The 23,543-nt window shown below is 45.7% G+C and overlaps 1 protein-coding gene across 16 annotated transcripts in view; it reads right to left on the reverse strand.

The window, feature by feature from the left end:
• The window catches only part of CADPS (calcium dependent secretion activator), a 221,134-nt gene that overhangs the window by 72,781 nt on the left and 124,810 nt on the right, over positions 1 to 23,543 (reverse strand). For 9 of the 16 annotated variants that reach the window (XM_059823543.1, XM_059823545.1, XM_059823536.1 and 6 more), the window contains exons 12-14: positions 18,612 to 18,619; positions 13,599 to 13,735; positions 8,124 to 8,311 (exon numbers count right to left, since the gene is read on the reverse strand). In XM_059823543.1, coding sequence (XP_059679526.1) covers positions 8,124 to 8,311; positions 13,599 to 13,735; positions 18,612 to 18,619 — 333 coding nt within the window. The remainder of the gene's footprint in view (positions 1 to 8,123; positions 8,312 to 13,598; positions 13,736 to 18,611; positions 18,620 to 23,543) is intronic. The other 7 variants (XM_059823540.1, XM_059823541.1, XM_059823539.1 and 4 more) reach the window with 2 other exon arrangements.

The following is a 23,543-nucleotide window of genomic DNA, read 5'->3' on the forward strand; positions in this document are numbered from 1 at the left end:
GGTCTGAAAGTTATGTTACCCTTTGCTGGGTCAATAACCTCAACCGGCGAGATTTAATGGCAGGATCTGACAGCTCGGGTTGGGTCACGGCCCTTTCACATGAATCACAGTTGCTCACTGTATTCAAAAGGCTTCCGTTTTGCCAGAAGTCGTTATTTATTTAGCGCTTACCATGTAAGGACTCATGTTGGACACCCAAAACGGGCTGACGTGACAGCATCAGTTGCATCCTGGCTGGGCAGTGGTGGCTCTGGAAGCATTGCTTTGAAAACACTGACCCACACGAAGATGAAGGGTGGGCCCTGGAGAGCGAACCTCTGCCCAACGCGGCTCTCACCCAAGTCACAATGCCCCAAGGGATGCCAACTCACCCACCGAGGCGCACGTAGACCACGTAGGCTTAACCCGTGGTCACCCCTGGCTCTTCACCTTTCTTGGGGTCTTTGTGAGCCAGGAGGACATCAAACCCGGTGGCTCCGGCCACCGCTCCCTCCATGCAGGGCCTGCCGCATGGTGTAAACGCACGCCGCTCTCGGGTATCATGCACTGCAAACTTGAGACAATCTACAGGTCAGCTGTAGCCATTTTTGGAGCAGCGTGGATGTCTGGAAGGGCCTGCCAACCGAGAGCCATCACCACGGCAAGGACTCCCTTTCTCACCCAGCTGTAGACTATATTGTATCTGACATGATGAGCATCTCTTGAATCTACCTTTCAAATTTTCGGCAAACCATTTTCTCACTGTCCTTCACAAAGTTGACATTTTCGGCAGCATGATAGGAAAGATGTCATGTCGGCTGCTTTTCAAGTTGTTGTCACAGTGGTTAGCACCAGTTCTGTCATCTTTGCTTTCCTCACAATCCCCCATCTTGAGCCATGTCACAAATAATAATACTTCCAATGTTTTTGTCAAATTTCAAATACTATAACCCAGCTGCACATCTTCGGATTTACTAGTTATGTTAATCTTTGTTGCTCATCTTCCCAGAAGCTGAAGCATTAGGAACTCATTAATTAGCGACAAATGCAGGATATACATAGAACTGGAAAAACACTACCCAAAGCCTTGCACTTAATTTATTAGCTCGATAATTTTGAAAACTAATTAAATATTCAAGTCAAATATACTTTGAAAATGTAATCTTTTTGAGGGAACATATTTATTTTCCCTTTTGCAAGAACACAAAGGGTATATAGCTTAGCATTGCTATAATTTACGATTCACTTCTCTGCTCTAGACAATTCCGGTACATGGCTGATGGGGCTGAAAAAAATCCCCAGGAGAAGCTCAGGTCGCACCAGCTTGTTCTGATGCTTATCGGCAGTTTTGTTTTCAGCAAAGGTCTCCAGCTCAATTTTGATATTTGCTATTTGATCTCATGGACAGAAGCACCGACTCCTCCAGCGAGCAGCATTTCTACAGCAAGGCTGGCTAAAATGCAGCTGGAGGAAACCGATGTTCTCACACGCAATCCACAACCACATCGTTATAGCACTGACGCAGTGATGGGGAATGGAGAGCAAAAGGGTGAAACAAAGTTCTGTGTGTACATGGTCAAAATGGGTTTGGGTCTATGAATTTGGATCAACAAACAACCTAAACGTCTCCATCTGTGTGGAGACACAATTTCATCTGATTCTCTACAGCTCCTGCTTGCGGACACTTGAGGTGTATGGCAGAAGTTGTGGGCAGAGAGGGAAGGAGAAGGGCAAAAAAGGCAAGAAAAATAAATAGGGAAAATTTTAATTATAAGTAAACAAGTTTCAGATCACTCCTTCTGCTGCAGATTCACTATGTTGGCTCTAAACTATTAAATTCCTACTGTAAATACTTCACGTGAAAAGTTTTAAATGCCGCTTTCCTAATCCCCCCTTGTTTTTAAGTTTTAAGCCACAAAAACAACAACATCAACAAAGCAGGTGGTGAAATTAAAAAAAAAAGGGTTGCAATTTAAACAGCAAAAATGGTAGTCCTTGTTTAGCTTAGATGGTTTGTGCAAATTCCAGGGTTAATTATAAATTATAATTAGGACCTGTGATCCTAAGGCCACTGCTTTATTCTACAAACCCCGCCTCCCCCCATGCCCTTTTCTAATTATACCCAGTGCCCCCAGGGCTAGTTATGCTGCTAAAACAAATATATCAAAATGATTTTTTAACAAAGACTAATATATGAAGCAATAGCATGCATTCGTATGCAATTATAAATATACGGTATAGCTCCAGTGGGTTAATCTCTTTGACATAAGCCTGTATGAAATACCATGGCGGCTTATAAATGAAAAGACATATCATCTTTTACACCTTTTATGTTTAACTTGTCTACACTTTTTTTACTGGGGAAAATATTGCTTACACGTAGCAAACAGATCTTTGCATGCACTGTGAGCCCTGGCATACAGAGCCAAGGAAAAAAAAACAATGTCAAAAACTGATGCAAATAATTTGATTTTTTAAGTAACAACTCAAATATAGAACACGTGCTGCCTTCAGCTCCCTTGCTGGTTGCCAGGTGCAGCACATATGAGCTATACAGTAAACATCGATGATTAGTGCCTTGGACGGCATGTGTCAGGATAGGCTTTCAAAGGATCCCTCGCAGGAAGACTTGCCTGCACGACGTCCCACCGGTTGCACGGGGACTGGCTCTGGGGACGTGGGCAGGACCACAGCTGCCTGCCTGCTGCCTCCTACATCTCCCCCAGCAAATCTGACCTGAAAGAGCCCACCTGTTTAGACCCCTTGGAAAAAAGCTTATTCAGCAAACATCGATTTTCCCCGACTCCCCTTTCTTCTGGGAATTCACACCGTGCGCGGAACGCCGGCTGAAAGCCCTTTGTTCAGCCCAGCCCTCCGCCCGCTCTCCTGGCCGCTGCCCCAGCCGCCCGCTCGAGATGCTGCAGAGCATGGGAGCCATTTCATCCTCCCAACTCCTGCCTTCATTTTGCTTGGGCTCTCCTCCACGCCACAGCGCCGAGCCAAGTCACGGCTCATCGCTTCTCATGTGCGATCTACACCCCTGACGTACCGCGGCTGAACCGGATGGTTTCTGAGCTCTGCCATCCTACACCCATTGTAATGAATCACGTCAGCCGGCCGCAGAGAGCTGGTTATCTGCTGGTGGCTGGCAACCCACCTCCCTTCAGCACAGACACCGGATCCTATCCGACAGACAGCCATAACGCATGCCGTGTCGCTGCGGACTTATCACGGGGCCGGTCGGGACAGGGAGCTGGCACCTAATAAAAGGTTACGGCATTACGCCATGCCAGATTTTAACCGGCCTTACTGCAGCCAGGGTGATTAATCTGAATGAGACGTGCAAACACAAAGTACTTCAGGAAGCATATGACGATACTGCGATAAAGTGTTCATATATTTACTACTTTTAAGGGACCAAAGATGTTCTGTTCTGTTTTTTTAACTAGCTGTATGGAAATCTTGCCTGTATGTGAAACAGCCAGATATGTAATTAGAATACAATGGAAAAAATTACAAATATGTTATGCAGACTTTTCAGTTCCTCAAGGTTTATGACAATAAAAATATTTCTGCTGGCTTACAGTTAAAAACTAATGAAAGCTAATGCTAATGTTAGCTAATGAAAGAGCTACTTCTTGAAAACAAGCTGGATGCTGTAAAATCCAGCTTACAGAGGAAAAGGCAAATCACTGATACACCAAATTAATTAATAGTTTAACTGCTTGGACCTTGGGTAAATAGTCATTGAACAACTTGCAGAGAACGATGCTGGTCAATCGCTATTAGACTGGAGGGGATTCAGTCTGGCATCCCGATTTTGACAAGCTCAGTGTCTTCTAATACTTAGCATGCACACGATCAGTATTTTAGTTTTATTTTTAAAAGTTTGGGATTAGCAAGCATGGAGTGAGTCTTTTTTGATGCCAACTTTAACATTTAAAAAGAAAGTTATTACGTGGCTAAATCCAAAAAAGGCACATGTGAAACCAAGGTCACTCTTAAAAGCCACTCCTTTGAAAGAGGCAGGAATCACCCTTCGACATTTAGGCTCTAACTTTGGGCCCGGAAAAGCTGAGCTCAACTTTCTACTCCGCGACGCCTCTCCCGTGCACAGACAGGGAAGCAGCAAGGCTCCACTAACACATCACTTCTCCGCATGTCAAACGACGCCGGCACTACTGTCATAGCCCTCCAACGTGAGGACAGTGACAAACATGGAAACAGAAGGCAGGGAAAGACCTGGATGATCATGTAAAACCTTTTATAATTTTACCCCAAATCATGATGTCCTCTTAAAACCATTCCTGCTTCTTGCCTTCACTATTTTGTGGAGGGCTGTCGATAAAGGAAAGCGACAGCCTCAATGCTGTGGTGGTGGTACCAAACACAAACAGACATCAAGAAACAGACAGTGTGTGTGTCAGATGCCTGAATAACGCTACACGTTTCCTACCTGTCATGTAGGTAAATACATCAGGAATCACAACAGCTTTCATAACGGCAGGACTTTACAAAAGGCATCCAGTGATACCGGGTGGACAAAACCCTGTTATCAGATCACTGGTGACCACAACAGCGAACAAGCCTTGAGCTCCTCAGCCTTACTGAAGAGCCAGGACCTGGGCAGCAGAAAACCATGGGGCCACTCAGCAATCTTTGGCTGGTCCCTGCCTTCCTGACAGCCTGCACGTTACATATTCAGGTATCGGCAGGAGGTGAAACTTAGGACAAGGAATTTACATTTAACTCCATTTTTACTTGGAAAAGGATGAACTTAACAGAAAAATTAAGGGGACTGTCATGCAAATAGCAGTGATTTACAGCCTGCTTTTGGAGAGATTATGTCAGGCTTTCAGGGGTCTGAATAAGCTACACGAGCCCAAGGGAAGGGGGGGAGACCAAACCCTGCCATATAAAGCAACAGGCCTCCAAAACATCCCCAAAATCCCGTTTTGACCATTTCACCTGCTGCGGCCGCAGGGCCAGCTCCAAGCTGGAGGTGCATTTCCACCAGCAGCCGTCCTGCTCCTGTCCCGGCTGCAGTGCGGCGGCCGTGCCACGGAGGCAGGAGCCGGACAGGCGAGGAGGAGGCATTGTCCCCACGCTGACGCCTGTCATCCTGTCAGCCTTGACCTTCAGGCTGTCCTCAGCATCTGCACCGCAGCCTGCACTTCCCCGCTGACTGCGAGCGACTGTTGTCTCGCTGCCTGACCTTACGCAAACACGATACAAACAGACAGCCCACCTCAGCTCCATCACTGTCTGCTGCTAATACAGGAGATTGATAGCCACATGAAATTATCTCCCTGCTCGACCTTCATTACTGGGTGGCATATTCTGACTGACAGCCAACCTCATTCTGGGGAAAGCTAAACCACCCGCTTGGGTTCTTTTACTGTCTAAAAGTGAAGGAACTTCCGTTTGTAAAGAAAATCAACACGTTCTCAGTTTCAACAGAAAAAGAAGCCTTTGTTAAACCGAAAAATGTCTCATAACTTGAATCTTTCCCAGACCACTGTGCATTCCAATAACAACGCAATGCACAGCTGCTCCAAGATTCTCCGTCGGATACTGTGCCGGGTCCCGGGGCAGGCATCTTCCCACCTCGACAGATTTTACACAGAAAGTTTTCAGCTCTGCCATGAGCTATAGGTTTCCTGGGGAGAGCACGGCCAGCCCTAAGGCAACAAGCAACGTATGGTCGCGGCAGGTGGGAGGAAAGGACGTAGCTAAAGCGAACCGGGCTTTGCAAAAGTCGCAACTGCCAGTAAGGACTACATGGGTAAATATTGGCTTTCCGTCGCGCTCTGCCAGCCAGCTCACAAATGCACGATGCATGTGGCCTACACAGCTTTCTGAAAAGAAATCGTGACTCTTCCACTCACATATTCAGATTTCTGATAGCAGACATGAAAGATTCGGAGTCGCATTTTCTCTCAGACCTCCTGCAGGCCAATTTTGTGACCTACCAATAGCAGAGGCCAGAAAATGTACCCCATAGTCTCCGTACCAAGCTCCTGGTGATGTGAGGCGGCTCCCGGGCGTTACGCAGAGCCGGCCCTCGGTCAGAAAGTGCAATGCTGCAGCCTTGCAGCTCCCGTAATCCCCCGGCAACAGAGAGACGGCAGCGACCAAGAAGGAATACGAACCTTCAGCCTTTCAATGTGAAGTCAACCATCAGATAAAGACAGCTCAGTCATAGCAAAACATCTCGTTCCTTTCTTGGAATATTTTAAATGAATTACTCGAATAGCCCATCCACGGCCGAGCTGCCCCTTTGGCAGTGCCCACCGGTCTCCCGGTGAGTGGCAGCAGCCACATGCAGCCCTGGACAGCTGTACGAGCGTGGGACTGGGGTCTACACACCACATGGGTTTTAAAGCAAGACATTTCCCTGAGCCCACAACTCTCCAGCCCCACAGGGAGGGAACAGCGGGTGTCACCTTGGCCAGTACCGTCAGATACCTCCTGACACCAATGCCGATGAAGAGGAGGCTCTGGCTTTGGCTATGCTGGTCCCTGTGAAGACATACATGGGGTAGCCATGACCTACATCCAATCTCCTGTCCATTATGGGCCAAACAGGCTTTGAGCCAGGTCCTGTCCCCAAAACAGCCTCCTGCCGGGATAAGCCCTGCCTATGGAAGAGGGGCAAAGGGGGCAGCCGGCTTCCCCTGCCCAGTCTCAACCCCTACATGCCATGTCAGCCATCTCTTAAAGACACGCCTAAAAAACTCAGGGCCCTGACCCGCTATGGGACTTGGGTGCACAAATGCCATCCAGCTCCCAGGAGAGCGTACTACCCGAATGTCGGTGCCGCAGCCCCACGTCGTGGGGACGCAAACTGCCTGGTGTGCTCAGTGACCGAGGAGCCCCGTGCCCTCTACAACACACTTCTGTGCACTGCGCGCTTTTGCTTACCTTTTGGGCTCTGGATTCGGCTGGGATTTGGAATCTTTCCTTTTTTTGGACTCCTTTTTGGAATCCTTTTTTGTTTCCACTTCAGCGGCAGGGGCATGAGACACTTTGCCCCCCTCGCCGTCTGCACTTGGCTGTGACCCACCAAGTAATCCTGCCATGTGTTGGCTTTGGGGAGAGATTGAAACGTGGGGGGCAAGGCCAGCAGCAAAAGTGAAAGAAACAAGAAGAAAGCATGAAACAACTCAAAATAAAACAAAAGGAAACTGAAATGAAAGGCAACAACTGAAATAAAATAACAATTGGCAAAGAAGGAATGAACAAGCAAAAGAAAGTCAGAACTAAAAAAGAAACTAAGGAAGCAAAAACTCGGTTTCCATGACAAGATGTATGAAAGTAACTGCAAAAGCAAGCGGCAGCCTTGCAACATGAAACCTGGGCAATGTGTGTCATAATTTGGGATGGTATTTACCAGAGGGTTTAGAAAACACATTATTAATTTATAACATTCCCTTCTTCAGCAGCATATGCAGGATAGAGAGCAATATCTCAAAGTACAGAATGCAACTTAACAGAAAAAAAGCAGAAAAAGAAGCTGCAATACATGCTACAGCTGTCAACAAAAGAAATAGAAAAGGAAAAAGCACAGCTCCAGTTCCTCCCATCAAAGATTTGCCACATTTGAGAGAAAGGAACGGGCTACTTCTGAAATTCAAATTGCTTTGCAACAGCAGCAAGATAAAATTTTCAGTTATGTCTAAGCAATTTCCAAACTGACGTCACACGGATTTTAAATAGGTGCCCGAGGGCTTAAAGCCCTTCTGAACACTGAAGTTTGATACTGCTGAAAATTTCACTGCTGCAACTTGTCAGATCCTCTCGCACAGCAATTAAATCAGCACAGTGTATCGTTTACTTCTATTTATTCAGTCTGTGACAGTGACATGAACTTCAACTCTATCTTGTCCAGAACTGCATCTAGCAGGTGCCTGGGTAAGAAAGTTAAAACCCCTCATTTCTGGATTCTCTACGTGCATTTTTATTGCTTACATTAAACAAGCAACGAAACAAATAAACAAACCGACTATGCCACCAGAAGCGCTGCTGCCAAACATCCACTGTGAAAACAAATTGGGGACTGTTGTGCATTATCCAAGGAAACCTATATTTGACAAAATCATCCCTTGCTGGCAGGGAGCTGCTAGCTGAGAAGAATTCCTTACCTGTTGCCATGAACATGTGATGCACAAAAGGCAAAGCTGTAGTGAAGTAAGGTGGGGTCAATCATAGCTCCGTTTTCTGCGCGCTCTAGCAAATCTCTGAGGTAGCAGAGATGTCTGTGACAGCCTCTCACTCCATTACGTGCACAATACTCATCTAGCACAAAGACCTGGCCAGGACTAAACCAGCCCTGTTTAGAAATAAAGAGACTTGATTTTAAATATAAGTTATTAAATACAAAGGCTATCAGATTTGGAGGTGTAGCGGTCAACTGTTCTAATAAAAGAAATACAAACCTAAGGCTATGTTAAGGAAAAAGGAGAGAGGTCACTCTTAAACAATACAGTCTGTATATCAGCACCCAAATGCAGCATATACTCAGTGCAACTGTTACTAAAAGCATATTATGGTACCATTAAAGGGAAATGTCATTTAAAATGCTGAAAAGTTAGGCTGGTTCATGTCAGTGCCTAGCAAAAAAAGACAAAAAAAAAAGAAAAAAAAAAAAAAGACTTACACCTTTAAGAGATGACAAAGGTTTGCTTATTTAAAGAGTGTGAAACAGTACTCTCATTTTGGGGATGGGATTGTACATTTGGCCAGGAGCAAGAAGACCGATCTGGGGGAGAGCATGGAGGATTACACTGAATAATGACTTCTCTTGCATCTGGCAGGCGGGAATGTCCTGCAGAAGGAGGAAGGCAGCTCCGCAGTATCAGAAAGGGACGTTTCCCGTGGTCCTTACTGTGTACAGCTGGCGACGCGCTCTGCCATTGCCCACCTCCTTGGCATCGAAGCATAGGGAAGCTCTGCTCACAAGCAGGGTTTCTTTACACATCAAGAAACCTCAGACTATTTCTGTCTGTCAGTCAGTCCTGAGGGCCTGGTGACACATGGCTTGTGGTGCAACGTCCGTGCTCCCGAGGCGGACGCCCTTCCCTGCGAGGGCACGGCTCCGGTGAACAACCTGGGACAGCCGAAGCGGAGCGCGCCTCTGCCTTCGGGAAAGGCGCTAGCGAGAACAAGAATATTCTTGTAGATTGCTTTTCAAAATGCTGCAAAACCGTCAATATTTACATGGAAATTTGGGTGCTAAACAATTGCTAAGACGCAGCTCTGGAATGCATCAAGCTGCAAAATCTTTCATCGTTTAATTGAAAAGTTCCTGCAGCGGGCGGGAGAGTAGTTGAGGCAGAGCACTGCCCCTATAGGCAACTTCTTTGCCACCCCATCTGTTACCCCAAATGCTACATCTTAGAAACAACACTGCTGTGAAAGATTAAAATATATTTTCTACCACTCAGATGACACCAAATCTTTTCTAGATGCCAAAATAGCTGCTTTGAAAAGAGTTGAAGAAATATCAATTAAGAGCTCAAAGACATAGAGAAGGATTTGCTCATCCTTATTGGGCCAACTCCAAAACAGATTGAGAAAAGAATTAAAATAATGAGGGGAAAATGATAGATATAGGGAGTAGCTATAGTGCTGGGATCACTAGAAGTGCACATTTCAAAATGAAGACACAGAACAATGCAGATGGGACGGCACTCTGGAAGGCTATTTTTTGGGAGGGGTATGTTTGCCTTCACTGCTTTTAATGGTATTTTTGTTTGCTTTTTGGTTAGTGGTATTATGCTTGATTCTGGATTTTTTTACGTTGCCTGCTTGTTACATCCTTGGACCGTCTCTTCACCTTGCCTCTCTTCACACAATTCTTTGGCGATCAGGCATGGTAAAAATATAGAAATGCCGTAACTGCTCTGCGATAGAAAGACGTATGCGTTTGGTTACTGGGGTGGAAATGCAGTTGAAATTGTTATATTCACCTAATACATAGAAAAGATTCAGTTCTCCCTATGGGGTGAGATCTTGGCCCTACTGACACCGGCGGGAAGGCTGGCACTAATTTCACTGGAGCCAGGTATTAAACCCAGAGTCTGGGGTGAAAGAAGCAGGAGGCTGGACCCAGCGATCCAGCGCACCCCACATCGCTCCCCTGCATGGGGCTCTGAGAAGTGCTGGTCCTCGGGCGGACAGAAGGGATGGGGGCATCCACTCGAGATCGCTGCCACAGCTCAATGAAGGGAAGCCCGAGCAGAAGCTCTGAGGTTCAGTGATGAGCCTCATACCTCATGAGAGCACAGGCAAGCAGAGTACGAGAGGAGAGATCCAGAGCCCAGGAGGACCAGGTGGTCTCGTTTTGCACAGCAGAGGTATGAAATAAAAATCCTGCTGTTGAACGGGGCTCCAAAGGAGCAGTAAATGCTGCTCCTCACAGCCCCAGAAAAAATCTAAGGTTTGATGAAAGGTGGTATTCAGACAAATCCCCCACATCTTCAGGCAGATCCTGGCTCTTGAGTAAGATTTGCCTGGTGCAACCGGCTGACAACCAGCCCGTCTGGCAAACGCAGCTGATCGTGGTGACACACCGGTGTCTCACCCCAACGCAGCTAGGTGTAGCTCAGTTTGGTCTCCCAGATGGTCTTCAACAGCATGAGGAAACCTAGAGGGGACATCGGAGGAAGGCTGTAGAGCACAGGGAGCTCAACTGACCGTGTTCAACAAGCTGAACTGCATCAAGAAGGGGACATCTGTCGCAGGCACCAGTGGGGAGTGCAATGGGAGCTTTGAAGCTGGGTAAAGCAAGGCTTGGTCAGGGTTGGTCAGGGCTGGTGAATCACTGGCAATTTTTCTACTGGTAAATGCAGCTTTTGTGAAAACCAGGGTTTCTGAGGGAAAATTTTCACTTTTCAGTAGCTGAATTTTCTCATCTACCATAGGTAAAATAAAGCAATTTCATTTTGGTAGCCTGCTTCATGGACCTTTTAATCTGACTCCTTCACATCATCTCAGCTAAGCTGGGCACTCTGGAAGACCACCTTTTCTCGGTACATGTTGTGCTGTATTACGTGAATCCCACCAAAGCTGACGCATCACGGGAAATACAGCTCCAGCAGCGACCCAGCTGCATGAGGCAGTAGGCTGGGAAGTCTTGGAAAGGCAGTTGAAGGGCAGTCTCAGAAATCACACACACGTCCAAGCAGAAAGGATGAAGACCCACACATGTGTGGGGTCCATACTAAGCTGGAAGAACTACATACTCTTCCCAAAGTCCAGGAAGAGCTGTGAATGCAATTGTGCCACCAGTTTGTGGATGATGGGCAGGAGCCCTCAGCAAGTGATGCAGACAACGCTCTTCCCCTTCCCGAGCGCAGTGCTCTCTGCCAGCACACATCACTTCTGCCATAGCTGAGATTAGTCAGCCAGCCTGTTTGTTTTCATAGGGATGCCTGCTCAGCCAGCGAGTGGGCTCGCAACAACGTTGTTTAACCTGGTTCCACGGAAAGGAGGCAACGCTGAGTTATCCTCTGTGTCAGGGTAAGCCACTGTGTCTGGGTAAGTCTTCCCTGACACCTCCACGTCCACGTTTGAAAACAAGAAGAGGTGTGACGAGGCAAAACTCTGCGGGATCTTGCATGGGAATGTCCTGTAGGGAGAATAACAATTGCCCAGTGGCACACAGGGTGGACAGAGCAGGCTTACCGCGGGCTCGCAGCTCCTCCAGGCAAGCCAGTGCAGTGGTACCGCCAACATCCCAAAGACACAGCAAGAGCAATGGGAGCTCTTTGCAATTGAACTCAAATTTTGAGGTCAGTCTGGTTTTTTTATGCCATAATCAGGACAAAACCATAGTAAAATAAGTAAAGAAGCATGTGAAATCCAAGCGTAGGTGAAGACAGGCCATTATTCTCTTCTTTATAGCCCTCTGCAGTGGGTGATTTGAAAGAAGGTGGTTAATTGGTGATGGTCCGCTCCAAAGAAGCACGAGTCTTGGTGCTGAGGGGAGCTCCACCAGTCCAGTAGCTTCTAGCAAGGGCCTAAACATCTCAATAACAAGCAGAAGTGTGGCTGGTGGGTTTCTTGAAGAGAAATATTGTTAATGATTTTCAATGATGGCCTTGCACCTCTCCATGAACTTAATTCAATGGCCACAGCTCTCTCACCAGTCCCGAGACTGCACAGAGACAAACCAGCTGCAAGCCAACCTGTCAGACATGCATGGATGGGGATGGTCTTCCCAGGGTCAGCCATGCGTGGGGAGCGGAAGCTGCATGCCAAATTCACTGCCTGCCGGAGCAAAGACCTCGATGGAACCGGTAAGAAACCTGCTGCAGGTCTGACAATGCTCCCACCAAGCCTACATGTACCACTTGGGTATCTGCAGGTAAAGTGCACGCTGCAGTCTTCCCCCACCCCATCCTTACCTCAGGGGACGTCCACAACCGTTCCTCCTAGCCCTGCCTCTCTTCAGGAAGGTGACAACTCACTACTGCTAATGGCATTTACTGGATCTTAGCCTTTCTGAGGAGATCAGCCCTTGCGCACGGTGCAAGGAGCAGAGCAGGTGACAGGAGCACCATGGTGGAGGGGGACGTGGAGGACGGGATTTCAGACTGACAGTCTTACTGCCAACTGCTCAGCTGTGTTCCCAGGTTGCTGCTTTTAACAGCAGGCCCCCCAAGAGCCCCAGCTCCAGGGACTGCACAGCTGGCAAAAGGTGAAGGCTATCGGCACAGGGTGGCCCTTCTGCTGAAGCAGCCCACGATGACACTCTAGTGTGGAGGTTTCTGTGCAACATGAGGAGGGCAGTAGGTCCAGACCTGTCCCATGCCATATTCAGGACAGGACCTGCATTTCAGGTCCCTCTAGAAAGGCTTCATCCTGTTGTTTTCTCAAAACCTAAGAGCCTCCTCATCCTCTCCACCGAAACTGCTAAAAACTAATTGTTCAAGTTGTATTGTTAAAGGTTATTTGTCATTTAAATCCTCACAGTACCTAAGAGCCCCCAAGCACTGCACCCCAACCAAAGGCTACAAGCTGTCCTGGAGCATCTCAGGCCACTGTCCTATAGACCATGTTACACAGCAGCGGGCTGAGAGCTGCAACCTGTGCTCATGAGGATCATCAGAATGGGCATGTGACTACATGAGCGTGGAAAGACTGCAGCATCACTGCAGTTATCCACCTGGTCCCATCTGTTACCTGCTTGGGATCCCTGCTCATAAAGAGACACAAAGCTGGGCCACAGTTATTCCTGGTGGGACTCCATTGACACGGGAGGTGGTACCAGACCGTCATCTTTCCCCTGTTCTTTCATCCAGAAGACTCTGGAAGGCAGTGCGGGAGGCTGCAAAACACTGCTCTCTACTTCACATCCCCACACTGGCGTTTGTCTTTGCAGGAAGAAACATTTTAAGCATTGCAAACAGAAATGGTAAAGACAGTGCAACTGGAGAAGAACAGCAGTCAGTTCACTGCAAGTAGCCTCTCAAAAGAAAATACCTCTGGGCCAAATTCAAGCCTGGTTTAAACAGAAGTCAATCTTCCAGCAACAGGGGGATAGCCCCCACTCGCACTAGCTTTGACTTTGCTGCTTGGTGTTTATATCACTAGAGACCAAAGAATATACTTGCCAGACAAGAATAGGAATCATTAAGTCTGTGGTCCAAAGTGAGGCGCTGAACCATCTCAAAGAGTGAAGCGTGGTCAAAGTTACAGGGATTGGAAGAGATAAATTCATCCATGCCATGCTTTTGAGCTCTATCTGCATCTGTTCATTTATACATATAGAGAAAGACACCATTTAGAGAGATATAAGACATTTTAGTTGACAAATACAACAGAAAAAAATATACAGTATGAAGCATGAAAGCTAAATATCTCCTTTTCCCTACATTGCCATTAACTTTTCTCTTTGCAGGCTATACAGTACACTTTTCACCTCCCATTGTCAACTTGCATCAGTTATGGACTATCTTATTGCATTTAGGCAAAAGATTTTAGAATTAACATCTTGTCAACTGCTCATTATAGTGCATTTATTCTGTACTTAAAACCGGCACACAAACCCAAGAACTTACTCTGTATTTCACAATACGCTATGAGTTAACAGAATTTTGGCTCACATAAGTAAATTAGCTCCTATTTAGATAGTTGCGGTTAATTATAATAGATTCTGCCATTCTAATGAAGTTACAGCTGTAGCATTTTTCTCTACATTTACTAGGTTTTCTAGATATCAGACCAGTTACGTTGTTGTTTATCCAAATGCCAATGCGTGTCTCCCCACGGCAATTTTTTTCCTAATGGCAACTTTAAATGCTACCTCACCGAAATAAAAAGATGCTCTTTTAAGCATTGCTAAGAAGTTAAATTGATACGTAGTTTGTTGTCACTGAGGCAGTAACCCGATAGTGCACCGGAGCTGCCAGTCATCCCGACGGAGGGGCTGAATTTCCCCTGCCTGGATTACGAGCTGCCGTTTTTGGGTGAATTAACAGCCTCAACGTATTCACACTTCTCTGCTTTGGGTGACGTTTACGGGCACTAACTCCTAGGGGCTAATTAATTAATCTCAACATGGTTAACTAAAAATACACTGAATTCAGCAGTTGAAATGAAGCCGCCAAGCCAGCCTGGGTGCGGCCAGCCGGGACCCCGCTGGGAGCAGGCTTTGTTCTAGCAGCGGCCAGGGAATTAAAGGACACCTTTCACTAGGTTTTGTCTGTGCTCAGCTTCCTACTATATGGGTTCTTGCCAAATCCTCGACAAAGAGAATAGGATTTAAATCCTTCCCCTGTTTATAGCCTCCTAAAGGAACTGGGTGGCCTTGAAACAATGTGGCTGAAAGGACACAAAAATGCAGTTTTCCGCAACAGTAGTATATGGTAACTGTATTTGTTTTAAAACAAAATCCCTCTTTACCAGAAAAAAAAAAAAAGCCTTAATTAAAAAAAATAAATAAAAAAATAAAAAGAGCTTTAAATGATAATGAGACAGTGCTCTTTTATATATGTTTTAGTATTTAATATTAAGCTGTGAAGGATGGCATGTCTTTTAAAATACCTCATTCATGTCTGTGCTCTCAGATATTACTGATCATTGGAAGCAATCTTTACATTTTCTGTATAGTCTGTCATTAGCTATATACAAACTATATAAATAACATCACCCACTGGAAAGAAATCAGACATATTAAAACATGTAACATTTCAATTAGCTGCTAGCAATACTTAATTCAGCAGTAGCTGGCAATTTTCCTCATTAAAACCCTGCTGAATAAACACTGATTTTTTTTTTTCCTACAGCTGTTTAATTTTTGAGGGTCCGCTCCCCTGTTATTGCTCCGTGTGCTGGGTCCTGCTGCCTCCCCCCCACCTCTCTTCCCGGTCCCAAATCTCCCCTCCACCTCCGCTCCGTGCATTCGGCACGGGGACAGAAGAAGCCGCCGCCTGTGCCGAGTGCCGAGGTGGCAGTGCGAGGGCTGGCTGGGGGGACAGGGACAACCTCCCCGACGAGCGCATCGCCTCCACGGCACCTCTCCAGCATCCTTGGGCGTGGGATGCGAAGCCCACCCAGCCCTGGGGCTCGCGGCACGGGCCAGCTCCTGTCTGTTTTGACAGCTTTCTGCCCCATCGTCTCTGTCCCTTTGGGCCAAGATCGATTTGATTGCATGCACTCCCAAAGAGTTTGTCTATGCTGTTTTCGATTCCATCCCTAGCGCCCGCAAAATGTTTTAACAGACATTATCAGACTATTTTTAATGGCTTGCTGCTCTGCCCGGCTCCTCGGAGTTGACTGCAAGCTGACAAATTGGCTGGAGGCCTTCATTTGCCAGCTTTGCTCAGAGATTTTATTACTTTTCAATTAGGAGCCCTGATACACTGTCAATCCTCCTGCTCAGCCAACGAGGCTCTGAGAGCAGAGTAAATCAGCTGGAAACTTGAAGAGTCCTCTAGCCCTTTAGCTGGTGAACTTTTTTGAGCAGATGTGCTAGAAAGCATGTTTGGAATGAGTATTTTTTACTCCAGACTAATAAGCTTTTCCCCACTTTATGTTCTCCGAGCCAGGTGGGCACAGAGCGGACCTTCAGTTGGTGTGAACCGACTGAAGCTCTGCTGGCTTCCACGGAGCTGAGGGGCTGTCCTGGGCTTTTTAAGATCTCCCTGCCCAAGGCAGAGGCACAGACAGTTCCCTGCCAAGCGTGAGAGCAAACACAGTGATTAAACGGCCTTCACGACTGTCCATAATCAGGGGCAATTTTACTTTCATTAACCACTGCGAAGCAACACCTTACTGAGCATCCCGTTGGGTGCCTGCTCGAAAGCCCATTTGTCCCAAATCTCCCCGTCTCAGAACAACCACCGAAGTGAGAGGCATCGCACATGGCACTGCGTGAGCTCGAGTGACCAAAAAAGCATGAGCCACACGACTTCTCCTCGGTCGGTGGTTTAAAATGTGGTTTTCTGCCATGGGAAGGAAGATGACCAGCCGCAGCTTTCCCTGCAGCCGCCCAGCGCCGCAGTTCTAGCGTGAGCAAACCATTTTGCATCAGCAGAGCTGCGGGGCTGGGTGGGTGCACATCGCCCACCCAGGGGATGAAGCTGACGTGGTTTGAATGGGAGATGTCTTTTGAGAATGGTAATACACACATGTATTTCTCTTAAATGGAATATCTGCTCTGGGCCAGATGCTTAAAATTCTTAAGAATAACTAGGAGCAGGTTAAAAAGGACAATCCTACATTAAAATCACCTTCCCTTAATTAATTGTTAGAAAATAAACACTTGCAACTTGCAATTTCTTTTTGCATTTTAATTTTTCCAATGGACTCGCTTTTAAAAATGGAATTTAGGAATCAAATTATACCAAAAGCATTAAACTTCCTAGGCAATACAAAAAGAAAAGGATAGATCCACATATATTATTACTCCACCCTAAACAGCTGATCTGCAATTTAAAATAATGCCAACATCTGCATATGAAAAAAGTTTTATCTATCATCTACCCTCTTTCAAAATGGCTTGTACAGTTTGAATGAGATTTTAAACAACGTACAAAATGAGAATGGCTAATATTCACACCCAAACTGTACAGCTAATTTGTAAGTACTTTAAATCAATTGTTTCAGTCAAATACGGTTGCTTTTTTGACCCTGCTCTGTTATTCTAGCTAAAAAGAAAGGAGAAACCAAAGAAAGAAAGTTATATGATGCTCCAGTAATTTACAATCCCTTCCCAAGGTGCCGTGCCAAGCTCGCTGGTGCTTCTTTGTTCGGGGCCCCAGCCAAAATGCTGCTGCAGGCCCACAAAAGTTATCTTACATATTTAGACAAGCTGCACACAACTGCAGCTGAAAGGTGTTCGATGGTGGTCTCGGAAGGGAGGCTGCCAGCGGAGGTAAATTGGCAGCACAGACTCCACGAACCTTTCTTCTGGAAAACTGCAGACTCCGGCCTTTTATGTTGCACTTGGTCACCTACATTACACTCTTTTTTTAACACTGCCGGGTTTATTTTCTTCCATTTTTACCCAGTTTGTATTTTATACTGACTCCATTAACTAGCCCCCTGTCACACGCACACTCCCTACAAGTGTTTGAAATCAGAGTCTTAAAAATCTGTCAGTGTCGGCAACACAGAGATTTCAACAACGACAATAATCACGGAAACCAAAGGACTGTCCCACCATTTGGTCCTCTGAGGGCCGTATTTCTCTTTATCTAACTGCTATTTAAAACAGGAAGAGGCAAAACAGCCAAATCTCTCATTCTTTTTTTAAAAATGCATTTCCCTGCCCTCTGCATTTCTTTTGCTCCAGCAATAATTTTGGCAGATTCTGCTCTGAAAGCGGTGAAGTTAATAGTGGGGGACAAGCTCCATAAAAGAATTCTTGTTATAAAAGGCTTTAGGTAGCCATTTTATTGTAAGAATTTCTTACTCCAGATTTATTTCTTTTTGTTAATGAGTGACTTTGTTTTAGTACCAAAGGCAACTGAACATCCAGTAAATTTTATGACACGTTTGCTTGTTCAAAAAAAAAACCAAAACCAACAAACAAAAAAACCCAAACAACTGTAAATTAAAAGGTGACTTTGTATCTTACTCATCTGGAAAATGTGTGCTTGTCATATCTGCTTGACATTACAAGAATGAAGATGTGGTTTGGACAGTAACAAACAATGACACTAGTCAACCTCATCAGGAGACATGAAATAAAGGAATGACAATGATTGATGGCAGCTATTCATTTACAGATATTTCTAGAAAACTCTTCCGCTGGCCTGGCCGGGCAAAGCGGGAGAAGTTTTCCAGCCTGCGCGGTGCTTGCCGGCAATGCACCGCGGCAGGCGGGTGACGGCGTGCCCACCGCGACCTGCCGCACGCTCGGCCGCGTGCTCGGAGGGGCGGCGGGGTCCCCTCCTGCTCTCGCCGCTTAAGCGGAGCTACCGGACATGCTTGGGCTGCGACTCGCTACAGAAACACCCAGGGGAAGCGCCTGGAAACCTCGTTTCGTTCGGCCGTGTGGAGCAAGAGGCTGGACTAGCAAATACCGGTGTTCTGGGGCGGGGAGGAAAATCCTACTGGGACTTAAAATGCCAGGCTGTTGTTTGGGAGCGAGCTGCTGGCAGGGCCGGCTGCTGACTTACCACGTCCCCTCCTCGCCGTGCACTACGGCGTTGCCACCTCTGAAAAGTGATGTGCGTGCGCGTGTGCGTGTCCGGGGCTCTGCAAACCTCCTCCCCACGACGAGCTGCGGCCGCTGCAGCGGGCTGAACTCGCCTCTCAGCTGGGCATCTAAGAGCTCTTTTTTTTCTTATTATTATTCCATGTTAGAAGATAGCTTTAAATTTAATCAGCTGTTTATTCCTGTGTTTTATGGCTTCTCCCCCGCTGCAAACAAATTCTTTTCTGCTCGAGTTACAATTTTAATAAACAATTATGAATGTTCCTGTAAATCACCAGACACACTAGGCACTGAACCGAAATCTAAGTTATCTACTCTGTGGTAGTTAAATGAATAAGAATTTGTAGTATGCACTTACATAATTCCTTGTGTGGCATGTTAAAAACACCATTTTAGAACAGCTATTTATAATAGAAAACATTGTTTCACAGCATTTTTAGAACTATTTAAAAATACTTTGAATTGGATGACTGCAGAAACCTGTGAATTTGTATTTCCTAAGTTAAAGTACCATGCTTCTTAAAGCACGTAGAAGTGATTTACAGGCTAGTTTTAAATTCATGCAAGTTATGTGAGAACTGAATTAACATTTTAATTCTGCATTCCTGCAATGAAGCATCTGCAAGTTGACAATACAGAAGACAGAGCAGCGTTCTCATGATATCTCTAACTATCTAAAAAAAAAAAGCAATTAAAGCACAAAACTAATAATCTAATAAGATAGCAATGCATTGTAGTGCAAATACATGTAATGTTGCCAGACCCAAGTTCATTCATTCATTCACTCTTTCTTTCTTTCTTTCAAAGTGGCAAAAATCTGTTTTTCCATCAAATTAAACTTTTTTTTTTTTTTTTGCAGTAAAGTCTGATAAGAATCCTCTTTGGAAATCCAAACATTTAGAAAACAAAAAAAAGAAAGAAAAAAGAAAGTGTCTGCTGAGAAGGAATTCTGCCTGCTACCCAGGGGTATATTTATACACACACGCACATACTCGCACACAGAAAAAAAGGAAGAAAAAAGAAACAAAAGGAGGGAGAAGAAAAAAAAGAGTCTTGTTTGATGGCCAGGAGGGATGACACCGCCTGTTCCTTCTCATAATTGCATTCAGATACTCTGGATACATATTTGCCAGCTCTCATGACCCACTGATGCTATTCCCTCCTAAGGAAAGCAGGCACTCACCAGGTATTAGAGAAGCAGCTTTTCACACCAATAAAGGATTTGTACCGGGTGTATTTAAGACTGAACAAAGACTAAGGAGAAGCTCTTTTACAGCACAAGTTTGTGCTTTTATTTTTTTCAAAGTAGGTATTCCAGTGGGAAAAGGTAAAATAATAATTCCCCTGGCTTATTCTTTGGGAAGCGTTGCTTTGTTTGGTGATTGAGACCCACGCTAAAACATCAATTTACGATAATTTGGGGGAACAGTAGCACCCCTCCGTGACTAATGTATTTAAGTTGGAGCGGGTCAGCATCTCCAAACCCGGGGGGACCCAGCGAGCTGCCGCTTGCTGCCAAAATCATCCCCTACCAAGTTTACGGGAGAGGGAACTACCAAACCTCCATGACTCAGGCTTGTTTTCACAAGGCATGTGCGGAGGGGTTTTCTGGGGGGCTCCTGTGGAGTCCTGCACCTTGCCTAGGTCTCTCGGGGTCTCCTGCCCTACCTTGCTACGCTTTGAGGTGTCCACGGTTAGCCCCGCACGCTGGTGCGCTGCACCAAGCTAATCATCGGTACGGAGAGAAAGGATATTGTCAGAGTGCAAAATGATCTGTTTTCAGGCAGGAAGCAGTCAACTAGATGTAAATTCCATGAAACAAAAGGAGGTATTATTTACAGTTTTATTGTGATGTTAATTAATATTTACATCTTGGAATGAAAAATAGAAATGTTAATGATTGGCTTTACTAAGAGGATCACTTGATGCCAATGTGAAAGCCAGGGAGAGAAGGCAATTATGCAAACATCACATGCATCCTAATTTCAGTATGGAAACTTACATTTCAAACCTCAATTCAGGAAAATAACATGGAAAGTTTGTACTACAAAATCTAAACATGAGAAAGATTTAAGAGAAAAAAAAAAAGCACATTGCATATGTCAGATAATCTAGTCTGATTATCTGAGCTGTGCTAGCTACAGGGAAGCACTTACCCTTGAGTCCAGCTAGAAGTTAGCAGGGTAAGAAGGAACAAACCAGAATAACATAAAGACTAGCAACAAGGCTCAGGAAAGCAGACAGGAGCCCTAACCTAGCAGCTAAATATTTGGGTTCAAGCAAAGAATGAAAAAGAAACTTAAAGAAAATCAAACGAACCAAAAAGAAAACCACTTACAGCTGAAAATTTCTTAAGCAGCTCAATAAGCCTTGCTACTTATTATGGGGGAACAAATCGTTACAAATTCTCAAAACAACCAACTCTTCGTATATGGTGTGATTAACAGTCATTAAATATAAACAGACATTTAAAAAATGAAATATAACCACAAGTGATACGTAAAACAAGTACGGACCAATCTTTCACGTTAAAAAGAAAAGGGTTTCAAAAAAAATGAACGTTGAGCATGTTTGGGAATTTTGTTTGATGCATCACTAACACAGAACGAACAAAGATTGGTGCTTTCAGACAAGTGACCACTTTTATGAAGCTTAGATATTGCCAAAAGGTGTAGTATGTATTGGCAGCATCATTGACTATAATACTGTGCATGATTTCAACAGTAAACAAGAACAGTTTTGGGTTTTTTCTTTTATAATGTGAACATTGGAGAAAAGCACAGCTTTGCGTGAATGGAGTCTTTCTTTTAAATTGTAGCAAAATAAAAAAAGCAAAACTTTTCACTCTAACAGGTATTGTTCACCCACATAAAAGGGATTGTAGAGTCATACAAAAATTAATGAATAGCAGGATCTATTTTTTTTCAGTACTTAAATTGCAAATAAAATAAACTCCACCCTGGTTCAGAGCTGTCTGTTTACTTCCAAGTCAAGTGCTGCTATTGAACTGCGGATGAGAATTTGAGTGCTGCTGAAGTTTGTGTTTACTAAGTCAAAAGAGGTGGGAACCAAATGAATTCACTATTTCTCCCGTTTCCCCAAAAGCAAAACATGTTCTTCTCAAGTTTCTGTTTAACAGACAGTTCCATCACAGGAGCGGAGGGCTGGATTTTCTCTGCGTGTGCATGCATGCGCATGTGCCATCTCGGACTGCTACAACATGAAAGCTGTAACAACAATTACTCGTCAAATGGCTTAACATTTACTTCTTTGCACATCCTTATTCACCATAGCCTCTAATAAGCACAAAAAATATGACAGATATATAAATGTACAAGAATAAAATGTCTCGCAGAAGTCCTTACCTTTCTGCAGGGGGAAAAAAAAACAAACCAAAAAACCCAAGCCAAAAAAACCCAATAACAAATCAAGACCCTTTTAAAAATGCAATACTTGATATGTTTGAATTTCAAGACTGAAGGAGCTGAGATACTATCTGTGCATTTAAGACTCCTCATAAGCCATCATGTGTGGCATGCATGACTCACTTCTGCTTCTGATTATTTTAACTGCTGTGCCCAATGACTTTTGCAATGAGCATTGCCACATACAAACGCTAAAATATGAAAAATGAGTAGGCCTTGCTGTTGTGATGAAGGTGTGCTATGGCGTGCTGCCCTCCTCCTCTTGCAGGATGAAGGTCCCGTGTACAAAGAGCTTTCAGAGGGATCTAGACCCAAGGGAGGAGGAAGAAGGAATACGAAGGACAAAACACACTAGCCCAGAGGACGCTGAAGTAGCAAGTCATCATCAGACTGAGGAGCTGACTGGTTTCCCCCTTCCACGCTTTGGCACAACACAACCGAAAGGGTTTGCCAGTGCCTGCAGCAAAAAGGGGAGCCTGAAGCCGTCCAGCTTATGGGGAAAACACATTGTGAAAGAGGGTGGTGGCATAAAAAAAGCTGAATAAACCGGATTTGGAGCTGGCATCGGCATGAGAACAAGTGAGAGAAACTGAGGTCAGATCCTGACCCCCTCAGATGACCTGGAGGGACCAGGGGGTGAAATCTCAGCTGTTTTCACCAGAAGCGAGGATGAGGGATCCCTGCCTCCTGGCAGGCAAGTGAGAGGAAAAAAGCAAGGTCAAACCTGGGGCATTGCTATAGCTTTGAGCGCAGTCAGGCTGATACAGGTCTGCAGGACCACGAGCAGCACACGTCTCCGGTGGACGTGCTGGGCTGTGGTCAGGTGCAGAGAGGACTCCTGGGCTCGGTCACTGGCTTTGCTGCTCCCTGGCAAGGACCAGGACAAACCAGCTGCCCCTTCTCCATCCCAGTAACCTAAGCAGGGGGGTTCAGCTGTCCCCACACACACGGTGCTAGGCTGTGCATGGGGACAACACACCCGAAGGTCTACAGCCCCGGGCATCCCCTTTCCTTCCCAAACTCCTGGCTGACTTTGCTGCAGCTGCTGCCAGGCAATTACGATGGGTCTGGGAAAGGGACCCTTCACTTGACCCCACATATTGGTCCGGCAGAGTGAAAACTCCACAAACATCAGGAATTTACCCAACAGAGAAATTCTCCAGGCCTGATGTCTGCAGGGATGGGAGAAGCCTGGAGGGCTTCCCCAGTTTGATGTTCTCTCACGGCCCTCATCCTAATCCGCAGGGATCATGCTGGGACGAGCAGGAGTGCGTCCTCTTTGTAACAATCACACAGCACACAGCCGAGTATCTTTCAGCATCGCTTCTGAGGGGAGGGAGCCACGAGCGGCATCCCTCTGCGGCTCTCCCTGGCTACACTTCGAAGGCTTTTAGCATGCAAAAAAGCAGCAGCAGAAGGACCTGTGCCTGCTATTTCCAAGAACTCTTTGACTAAATGTTCTGGGCAGA

Source organism: Gavia stellata, chromosome 12, assembly GCF_030936135.1.
Source record: "Gavia stellata isolate bGavSte3 chromosome 12, bGavSte3.hap2, whole genome shotgun sequence".
Classification (NCBI taxonomy): domain Eukaryota; kingdom Metazoa; phylum Chordata; class Aves; order Gaviiformes; family Gaviidae; genus Gavia; species Gavia stellata.